The 11053-nt window shown below is 47.4% G+C and overlaps 2 protein-coding genes across 3 annotated transcripts in view; both read left to right on the top strand.

Moving 5' to 3' along the window:
• Positions 1–6153, top strand: part of LOC109516628 (kinesin-like protein KIF1C) — a 15777-nt gene extending 9624 nt beyond the window's left edge. Inside the window, exons 20-27 of one of the 2 annotated variants that reach the window (XM_019871339.1) lie at positions 37–217; positions 302–374; positions 469–567; positions 1477–1638; positions 1747–2022; positions 2527–2640; positions 2720–2912; positions 3294–6153. In XM_019871339.1, the coding sequence (XP_019726898.1) occupies positions 37–217; positions 302–374; positions 469–567; positions 1477–1638; positions 1747–2022; positions 2527–2640; positions 2720–2912; positions 3294–4003 (1808 nt within the window). In that variant the 3' untranslated portion in view covers positions 4004–6153. Of the gene's footprint in view, positions 1–36; positions 218–301; positions 375–468; positions 568–1476; positions 1639–1746; positions 2023–2517; positions 2641–2719; positions 2913–3293 lie in introns of those variants that run through there. The other variant, XM_019871340.1, reaches the window with a different exon arrangement.
• A 399-nt stretch (positions 6154–6552) lies between these two features.
• LOC109516685 (platelet glycoprotein Ib alpha chain-like) lies at positions 6553–10787 on the top strand. The gene is made up of 6 exons (XM_019871424.1): positions 6553–6875; positions 7305–7400; positions 7476–7667; positions 7784–7879; positions 7951–8130; positions 9172–10787. Exons 1-6 carry the CDS (start codon positions 6711–6713, stop codon positions 10231–10233), a joined length of 1791 nt encoding a protein of 596 aa, XP_019726983.1. The 5' UTR covers positions 6553–6710; the 3' UTR covers positions 10234–10787.
• Positions 10788–11053: the final 266 nt, after the last annotated feature.

The following is an 11053-nucleotide window of genomic DNA, read 5'->3' as shown; positions in this document are numbered from 1 at the left end:
CCCCCCCCCCCCCCCCCGACGTCTTTGCTCACCCAGGGAACCGCATCGTGATGGGCAAGAACCACGTGTTCCGCTTCAACCATCCGGAGCAGGCCCGGCTGGAGCGGGAGCGCAGCGTCACGGCCGACCAGCAGGGGGAGCCCGAGGACTGGACATACGCTCAGAGAGAGCTGCTGGAGAAACAAGGCATTGACATCAAACTAGACATGGAGAAGAGGTACCCCGCCTTTTGGCCTTTTGACCCCTGCCACAGCGATGGCTTTGATTGACATCTGACGGAGGGATGATTGACATATTGCAGGCTTCAGGACATGGAGACCCAATACCGCAAGGAAAAAGAGGAGGCTGATCTGCTGCTGGAGCAACAGCGGCTAGTGCGTGCCACTCCATCATCATCATCACCATCATCACCACCATACTTGACTTCTGACCCTCCTTGTGTGTGTGTTTGTGTATGTGTGTACAAAGTATGCGGACAGCGACAGCGGAGATGATTCCGACAAACGCTCGTGCGAGGAAAGCTGGAGACTCATCTCCTCCCTTCGAGAGAAACTACCTGCCAACAAGGTACCAGTCATGTGTGTCACCTCCAGTGATGCCGGGAACGCGTTACTCCAACTCTCCACGTTTTTCAGTCACAACTTATCAAACACATCACTTTCTCCTGTCAAGTAGATAGGCTGCAGTGACTCTTCTAATATCTTAAAGCATTAGTTTGAAGGCTGCATTGATATCAGCCGAGTATGCATTCACGCTTTACGAAAAAGTCCCACCAGATTGTGTGTGTGTTTGGGTGGTTCAGTTTGTGACCAACAGGTGTGCCACTGCAGGAGGAGCCCTACAGTGCCACCTGTTGGTCACAAACAAAATCACCCTAACAGTACCACGACTGCAGAGGGTGCCCAAAGTAATTGTTATACCGTATTTAAAAGCAATGTACATGATAAATGTTAAGTTTTGCCATTACAACATAGTATGTCATGTAAAAAAAGGCTGCCTTGATTTTAGTTTTTATTTTACGTTTTTATTTTTGTGAAGTGAAATCCAGCAAAGAAAAACTAATTATGGTCAGGCAAAAAAGGTTGTCATTTTTAATTTTAATTTTTTTTTTTTTAATAAAAATCATTCTTAAATGTCACTGTGAAAAATGCACTTCCATTTAAGGGGCAAAAAACGGGTGGCATTTTTATGCAAAGCATGGTTGTCTGTATCTGCACAACGTCACGATTACAGTAACTTGTCATTTAACTTTGTTACTTTTATTAATCAGGTAATCAGTTGAATTAACTTTTATGTTTAGGCAGTTTCTTTTGAAGAGAAGTAATTAGTAAGTTCACTGTGGCAATATTGCTCACCCGTCTGTCACTTTTGGCTGACTGTGTGTGTAGCGTGAATGAGAGTTATTTAGTGTGTGAGATTCTGTGTGTGTGTGTGTGTGTGTGTGTGTGTGTGTGTGTGTGTGTGTGTGTGTGTCAGGTGCAGTCCATCGTGAAGCGTTGCGGTCTTCCGAGCAGTGGGAAGAGGAGAGAGCCTCAAAGAGTCTATCAGATTCCTCAGAGGAGGCGGATTAGCAAAGACCCGAAGCGCGTCACCATGGAGGATCTTCGCTTGCAGGCCGTCAAAGAGATCTGCTATGAGGTCGATCTCAATCGCTCGCACAAGCACATATGCGCTGACAGATGGGGAGGAGCTAAGTTTAGCCTGGGTTGTTAGTGGAAGTCACAGAGAACCTTTGATTCTACTCAGGTGGCGCTGGGAGACTTTCGCCACTCCCGCCAGGAGATCGAGGCGCTGGCCATTGTCAAGATGAAGGAGCTTTGCCGCATGTACGCCAAGAAGGACGCCAACGAGAAGGACAGCTGGAAGGCGGTGGCGCAGGACGTGTGCGACACGGTGGGCATCGGGGAGGAGAGGAGCCCCCCCTCGGAGGAGGGAGGTGGAGGAGGAGGAGGTGAGGCCAGCGAAGGGGGAACCGCCTACGACCTGAAGGCTCACATTGACAAGCTAACAGACATCTTGGAGGTGAGATTAGAAGCTTGGCTCTGTCCAACAGTAGATTTGCATATTTGCAGATTTTTTTCTTTCTGTAGTTATTTCACATTTTGGATTGTTCCTAAAATTTTTGAGATCGAGGCAATCACTAAACCAATGTACGTATGTTGCATTTACATTTTACAATTTTAATGAATCACGTTTACGTTCAGTGATATATCAGTTTAACTGGAGTAGTTTGGGGTAATTTAGTTTCAGAAGAAAGACTTCTTTGTCCGCAAGCTGGTTTCACCGAAGTCTGGCACATCTAGGACTTTGTAGTATTAGCCACAAAATTAACCAATTTTATTGGCAAAAAGATGAGTTCATATCCTATGAAATCAGGCTTTGAGTGAAAAAGGGTTACCACATCTTCACCCATCCCATCACAACAATTTGCCACATCCAATATGTCAGCGACGTTGACATGCAATTTGGTGCTTGAGGTCGAGTCATATTTTATGTTTTTGGTCATGTGAACCGATGGCGTGACAGGAGGTGAAGCTGCAGAACAACATGAAGGATGAGGAAATAAAAGCGCTGCGTGACCGAATGATCAAGATGGAGAGCGTCATCCCCGTCAAGGTAGAGGGCGCTACGTCTGATCAGGTAACATGCCGGCAACGGCGCCTCCTTTTGTCGGCGCCAACCCTCTCCGCTCAACGCTGACTTTCTTCATCTCCGGCAGAGCGAGCAGGAGAACAGCGAAGAAGGGGGCGGGACTCCCCAGAAGGAGGACCGGGTGCAGCGTCTCATGGACGAGGATCCGGCTTTCAGGAGAGGGCGCCTCCGCTGGCTGAAGCAGGAACAGCAGAGAATCGTCAACCTACAGCAACAGAACATCAGCAAAAAGCTGCGAGGCCTCAATCAAGGAGAACCCAGTGAGGAGAAGTTGTGATGCCTCGTTCATGTGCCGCTTACTCCATACATTTGTCAGATCGAAAGTCTCCACTGGATTACCATTATTAGTCCTTCCTTATCCACAGAACCCACACATCCCATCTGCATTTCAGGATGTGGTTATGGTATATACTGTAGATTAAATATTGGAAGTTAAATTGATTAACCGGCACTACTATGGGCCAGATCCGCCACATCCAATATGGCGGTCTTGTTGCGGTATCGCAGTAACGGGGCAACCTCCTTAAAGTGACACAACAAGCTGATGTTTTGTTTACAATGCAAAGCACCAGTTGCTTGCAAACGTTTTCGAAAAGCTTTTTTGTTTATGGTCTGACTTCGGCACTGATTGCCCCCCGCAGGTCACAACGTGCACCTCCCCGGGACAGGCCGCTTCATCCCTCCCCAGGACTGCAAGCTCAAGTTCCCCTTCAAGAGCAACCCGGCGCACCGATTCTCCTGGGGACCGGCCAGCGCCGCCCTGCAGGCGCTGGGTTTGGGAGAAGGGGAGGTTCCGGGGGAGGGCAGGGGAGGAGCCGAGGGAGGTGGGGTTGAGGGGACCCCCACCCTTCCTTTCCAGGCCCCGCCCCCACGCATGCGCAGCCCTAGCCCGCAACGTGCCTGGCAACAGCGAAACCACGGCAACCACCGGCAGCAGCGCTACCGCCGAAACTCATTTGACGGCTCCGCACCCGGCAACGGTAACCATGGCGGCGGTGAGCAGCACCAAAGGGGCGGGGGTCACCAAGGAAGACCAAGACAGAGGAGGGGCCCATCACCCGGGCCGGGTGGACAACGGGGGGGAGGCGACGCAGGTTTCCATTACAACAAACATCCTGCCCCTCCTCCTCACCATCATCATCAGCAGCAGCAACATCCGCATCTTCATCATCCGTACTACAACGCCCACAATGCACCATTCCCGAACTACCACGCTGCCCCTCCTCTTCCCGCCCAAATCCTCCTGGGCCCGCCCTTGGCCGGGTGGGGCTTCACCACGCCGCCGCCGCGCATGAGACGACAGTTCAGTGAGCCGGACCTCAACAACCAGCAAACCCCCTCTGACCTCTGAACTCTGAGCCCGGATTCGCTACTCCCAACATGCTGTATGCAGTAAAACCCCCGCAATTCACCGGCCGTGGGGACCAGCGGCCCTGTCACAAATCGTGAAAAACCGCAAGCCATTGACTCTCCCGCGTTAAAAGGTTTACAACTGCCTAGTTTCAAAGTTTAAACCACAAACAAAGATCCAAAAACACTAACAGATACACACATCCAGATGATTTGATTTCAGGAGAGCAAAAGTGTATACATACTATTTTTTTTAAAAAATCGGAACATCAGATGAACTTACGTCTCATATTTTAGATTTAACCTCTGTAAATAATTCATTTGGCGCAAAGCATGTAATTTCTTAAGATGAAACAAACCATTTAGTTGCAAGTGGTGGCTAGTTACAAAATTTGCTTCACACTTTAGAGGTTGAGAGTTGAAATCCGAGCTCTGGCCTTCGTGTGTGGCGTGTGCATGTTCACCTTGCGCTGGCTGGGATTTGCTTCTGGTCCTGCAGTTTCTCCCCGCACTCCAAATATGTGCGTGTTAGGTTCATTAAAGACTCGGAATTATCCTTAGGTGCAAATATGAGTTTGTTCCAATCTTCAAAATTGTTTACATAGGAAGTAAAAACTTTCAGGTTCACCCTAAAATATTATTTGTGTTAGCCCTTTCATGCACCCTGTAACCTGATTACATGATAAGCTGTCCACTATAGTAACCGCTGCCCCTGAAAGCGTTAAGTTATAAATCCAACTAGATTTTTTAAATTTCAGACCACTTGAATGATTGGTTTGCTTCGCTTTTAAGAAATAAGTAAGAATGAAGTTGAAAATGTCCATTTGTGCTAAATTAATTACATGAGTTAAAGCTAAAATATGAGATGTGATAGATTAGTTACATTTTTTTTCGGTTCACAACCCTCGAACTTCCGCTAACCACCCGGGCTAAACTTAGCTCTGCCCCCACACACGAAAATCTTAATAGAATTCCTTGACAGCAATGACTACTTTGCTATTATCCAGGGCTTTGGTGCCATCTTAGTGACACAAAAGACCGAAAGCTGCAGTTCGGAGAATTTGACCACAAATAATGGAGGAGACGCTCCTCGAAAAATATAAGCGAAAAGGTGAATTTCTGAAAGGCCAGCCGCTAATATGCGGGGGATTACTGGTGTGTGTGAATGTGTGTGTGTCTGAGTGTGTGTGTGTGTGTGTGTGTCTGTGTGTGTGTGTATACACTGTTGCCATGTAAACAGGTCATATGTGTGGAAGCTGGTTTTTTTGACTTGATGGTGGTCATGTGATCACGTCAGCTCCTGCGGCTTACTGCTGTTAGCTTGTTGTAGTTGTTGTTTTTCGTAGATTTTTTTTTTTTTTTTCGCCCAGGAGGTTAGATGTATTGTCATGCTAAGGCTATATAGCGTAGCATCGGGAAAGCGTTTGAACACACCGACAACATTGTGTACAATGATGAAGACAAACGATGCTATGTACAGAATGGCTTCCAAAGTTAGCAGGTTAGCTGCCTGCTAATCACTCGAACCAAAGATGCTGACGCGGTTTATGTGTACTTTGAAATGGACTGCAGGAAATGGAATCAGTCAGGACGATTACTGGAATGCGAAAGTGAAGGATGTGGAGTTTTGGGAGAATATTCGACAAAGCTCATGGAATCATATTTTGGGAGTTTTTTTGGGGAAGGAGCTGGAAGTGATGAAGGTGCAGTCGTAGATTTTTTTTTCTCCATTTTTCTTTTTTGAGATGTTTTTTTTTTTTCGCCCCACTCATGTTAGCCAATTGAGGGATCTACAAGCGCCCTGTCCCCGCTGAGCATGATGGGAAATGATGACCATGCCTTTAGTGTAACCCCCCCCCCACCTGTGTGTGCTTTCTAACCTCATCCTCACTCATATTATTATTCATTTGATTATTATTATAATTATTATCAGGATGCGTTTTCAAGCGGGGGATTCTCTTGGGTGCTGTTTATTAGTGTGTATGAGAACTTGGCGTGTGCGCGCGTGAGTTTCGGATCACAAAGTGAAGGTTGTTTGGCTTCTATAAAAGCTTCGGCTTTGTCATTGTCTCGGAACTTTTATTTTGCGGTCTTGAACGCCCACGCCTCAAAAGACTGGACCCCAATAAAGACTACAGCATCACAACTTCATTGCGTGTGTTTTTTGTGTCACGTTATTTCAAAACGTTGGCATCCTGCGACTTTATGATTCCTCTTGATATGTTCGACATCCTGATTCCTAAATAAATGAACGACTTGTTTACTGAGTTGATAAACTTGAATTCGTTGGAACACGCAGAAATATATTTTTTGGTGTGAATGCGGAACATGTGGTTTTATATGTTCTGTTATGCCCTGATAAATAGTATTCTTTCTCCCGACAATAAAAATGCTCAAAAATGATACAAGCGGATGATCATATTCACATTGTCATTCAAACATTTCATGTCAAGGGGAGTGTGGCTGGAAATTTGCATCGATCACTAACTTGGAACGTTAAAAAACAAAAAACATTTCCATCTTAAAGTAATAACTCCGCAATATTTCAGTTCACACTTCACATGCAATTCCCTCACCAGGATGACGTGTTATCAGGCGACACACTTCCTGAGTGAGCGGCTGTCAATCAAAACACACACACACACACACAAACGTGCAGACATACATAAAGTGCTCTTCATTCGCATCGCTTTCACATCGCCTTCAGCATGAAGTTCTTCTTCTTCTTCGTTGTCCTCCTCTGTGTCAGCGTCCCGGCGGTTACAGCCGCGGACGGCTGCCATAGTGACCGGGATACGGACCACCGAGTGCGGCTTAACTGCACGGCGGCCGGTCTTGATGGCGTTTCTGTGGGCCTCGAACCCACGATCGAGGTAACTGCGCCGTGGCTTCTGGTAAAGTAAGGCACAATTTGGATTTTACGTGCATAAGGTCCAGATTTTTTTCATCTTATCGATGCAAGTGACATATTGCATTATTTTCCACGGCAGTCCTGAAAATTTCTCATGGCGCTTATGCGTACAGTCTACTTGACGTTTGTATTTGATGCCTTGCCATGAGATGATTCTCATGGGAAATATGCACTTTTTGCTTAAAAAAGTTACAAAACTGTTTCAGGTGTTGTCGAAATCTTAACTGTATTCCTGTTCCCTGTCCGTCGTTGTCCCATGAATGTCAAGAAATATATCTACTTTGGTGCAAACACGATGCCGATTGTCAGATGGTCGCCTTTGAGTGACACATCGCGGACGAGCGCGGACTTCCTGCTTCCTGTTTGACAGTTTCATCTCTTCCCTCGTGAGGTTCTCTTGTTTCCCAGGAACCAGTTCTCCAGCCTGTCCTGGGCATCCTTCCAGATTTTCAGCAAGCTGCACGAGCTGGACCTGACGGCCAACGAGGTAACCGGGAGTCGCGCGACAGGTCACGCAGGCCCGACCACCTTGGGCTAAATCCCACCTCGCTGTCCCTCTCAGGTGGGTGAGTTGACGGCAAGCGACACGCCGCTTCTGCCGAGCCTCAGCGTCCTCCGACTGGGATCCAATCATCTCACGTCTTTAGTCAGCGGGGCCTTCTCCGCCTGCCCCGCCCTGACAAATCTCTACCTGGACAACAACACCATTGAATCTCTGAGCCACGGCGCGTTCGCTGGACTCAGCAAGTTAGAGGTCAGGTGTCAGCGTGATTGATCGACTTTGGCCGAGATTTTTTCTTGTCATACAAACAATAATGTGAAAATGATTTTGCTTTTGTTTCCATGTCCCTTACGCGTCCTCCCTTTCAGATTCTAGACCTGACGTCCAATCGCATCAGGGTGCTCCCGCCCCTCTTACTCCGTCCCCTGGTTGCCATAGAAACACTCTACCTGGAAAACAACCAGGTGGGAGACGAGAAACGAAATTATCGTGAAGGACGCCCGAGAGACCTTCACTTTCTTCGTTTCCTCCTCAGATCAGCACGCTGCCAGATGATTGGTTTAACCCGAGAGAGGACGTGCCCTACCTGTACCTCTCCGCCAACCCATGGTCGTGTGACTGCGGCCTGACGTACCTGCGCATGTACTTGGAGGATTTCTATTTCAACTTCTACGTGCGCAACGGCCAGACCATCCGGAGAGATGTTAAGAGTGTGGTTAGTTGTCGCGCGCGCCAAACAAACCACTGGAGACATTTTACACCCTTACCTTCGTACCCTTCCCTTGTACATTTCTTAGACTGTTGCACTGGACTGATCGTCAGTCGATTAATCACGCCTGGAGTGTAAATTTACAAGGATAACATCATAGAAAAGTGGAGGCTCTTGCTACATTACCGTAGAAACAAAGCTAACCCAATCGTCCACATATCAAAATAACGTGTGAAAGGATGAAGGTTTTTATAGTCCCGTAGAAGGTTTGATGCTGTACTACAGCATGTAACGTTACATAAAACAGCTTCATTTGTAACCTCTAAAAATATGTAAAATAAAGAACCCAATCTTTATCACCTAATATAGATCAATTGAAAATTATATGATCGAATCGGGACAACACTACTTACAACCATCCCAATTTAAAACTATTCCGTTTTTTTTTCAGGAAGTAGACCACCAAATTTGCACCTTTTCACAACAACATAGCCAAACAAAGTCATATTTTGTATATTTACCCCCACCCGGCCGGCCCGGGAGTCCAGTGGTTAGCGCTTTGACCTCACAGTGCACAGTGCAGAGGTTGTGGGCTTGCATGTTCTCGCTCGGCCTGCGTGGGTTTTCTCCGGGTGCTCCGGTTTCCTCACACATTCCAAAAACATGCATGGCAGGCTGATTGAACACTCAAAATTGTCCCTAGCTGTGAGTGTGAGCGCGGCTGTTTTTTTTTCTCTGTGTGCCCTGCGATTGGCTGGCAACCGGTTCAGGGTGTCCCCCGCCTCCTGCCCGTAGACGGCTGGGATTGGCTCCAGCACCCCCCGCAACCCTTGTGAGGATAAAGCGAATAGGAAAATGGATGGATGGATGGATTACCTCCACCCCTTGCACAGCTATGCAATTCATTGCAAAGCATTTCTGTCTGCATTCAATTTCGGGAAGAAATGTTCTTCCGTAGTTTGATCCGTAGTTGCACTTTGTGCCATGTGTAATAATGCAAGGTTGGGTGAGTTCCTTTCAAAGTCACGCCCAACTCTGGCTTTGCAGGTGTGCCACTCGCCTCAGCGATTCAAAGGTCAACCCGTCATCGATCTGGACCCGGAGGACTTCTGTCTGCCTTCTCCGACGCCACTGACCACCTCCTTATTGATAGGCCCCACCAATCCAGAGGAGGAGAGTGCGGGTCCCAGAGGTGACGGGCTTGTTGTCTGGCAGCCTACACGGACCACTTCCAGCACTTCATATCCTGAACGTTCCGGCACCACGACCGCGCTACCGCGCCCTATGATTCCAACTGCCTCACTTCCTACAGCTGAGTCACTTCCTACAACTGCGCCACTTCTTACAACTGCGTCATTTCCTACAACTGCGCCACTTCCTACAACTGCGCCACTTCTTACAACTGCGTCACTTCTTACAACTGCGTCACTTCCTACAACTGAGTCACTTCCTACAACTGAGTCACTTCCTACAACTGAGTCATTTCCTACAACAGAGTCACTTCCTACAACAGAGTCACTTCCTACAACTCCAACTGCATCCCTTCCCGCCACTCTCCCAGTTGTAACGCCCACCAGCTCTGAGATCCCGTGGACGTGGCATTGGGCGAGGGATGAGGGTGCCGCCATTCCCCTCCGCGGAAGGCCCAGTGCCGGTGTATTTTGTGTGTGGTTATTGGCCGGTTATGGATGTCTCTGTGCGATGGGGGCGGTGAGTTCGCTCATAACTATAGTTAGACTGGTGGTCTTGTACAGGGGGGCGTACAAGCCACTGAGGGTCGCACTGGCGAGTGCGGGCGGCACCCAGCAGGTGAGGCTCTGTGGCGGCGCGACACAGGTGTATCGTTCGGTCCTTTTCGTGAGCTGCAAAGAGGAGGAGACGGTCCAAGCCGGCCCGGTGTATAGGACGACCCTGCACCGTGCGCCCGGGACTCAGGTAGCGCTGCAGCAATGGAGTGATGTCGTGGGAAGGCGTCAGGATGGCGCAGGGTGGAGGCAGCGCTTCAGCGTGCTTCTGCGCCAGGAGAGGGAGGGGCCGGACGGTGGGAGAGAGGAGCGAGATTGGGTGGTGGGTTCGTGGCTCGCGCAACACCTGCCCGAATGTGAGTGAGTGTCAGTCCTCCCACTCACTTCCTCCCTTTATTTTCTGTTTTCAATCATGCTCATGATAATTTCATTCAATGTTCATACAACATGCACCTTTAAAATTAGGACAAATGAAATGAATCAAATTATATGGCGCAAATCAAAAACTATATGACAGCTTCTACCAGCGTCTTATTCATCGGGATGCAAATGAACATGAGAACCTTCTTTAGCTGACTATTCTGAGACGATTCCAGTCGGCCTCAAAAGTATGAAAAACTTTTTGAGTCAAATTTCACCAAGAGATGATGCAAATGAAAACACAAAAATCCCATTCCAATCGGTCAGCAAGTGAAAATGCTTTTGATGACAATTAGTGCATGCAAGGCGGATGATATATATATATATTTTTTTTTTTTAATTCAATTTCTTGTTGTAGGTCAACTCGTGAAAAATGGAAACAATGCAATCAAATTTGATATAGCCAAGATGACTCTGATAACCACCAAATCTCCAGATGCGTACTATTTATTATTAAATGGGTGATTTTAATAAAACAATTTAAAAAATATATTTCAAGGGTTAAAATTCTGAAATTGATTTGAGAATAAGGATGGATGACGATTTATATTATTTCTGGACATTCGGCAGACATTTCAGACGTTGCCACCAACTAGTACGCCAGCAAGCACGGCTGACATTAGTCGTTGGGTCTCAAGATTAATTAAATAAAACTGAATACATTAATTGAAAATGAGTCACGTGAAGACCATCAATTACTACAATACAATACATATTTATTTATATCGCGCTTTCACAACAGCTTCAGCTGTAACAAAGCACTT

Source organism: Hippocampus comes, unplaced genomic scaffold (assembly GCF_001891065.2).
Source record: "Hippocampus comes isolate QL1 unplaced genomic scaffold, H_comes_QL1_v1.1 scaffold83, whole genome shotgun sequence".
Taxonomy (NCBI): Eukaryota; Metazoa; Chordata; class Actinopteri; order Syngnathiformes; family Syngnathidae; genus Hippocampus; species Hippocampus comes.
Note: the sequence above shows the minus strand (reverse complement) of the source record. Positions and strands in the feature narration are given on the sequence as shown.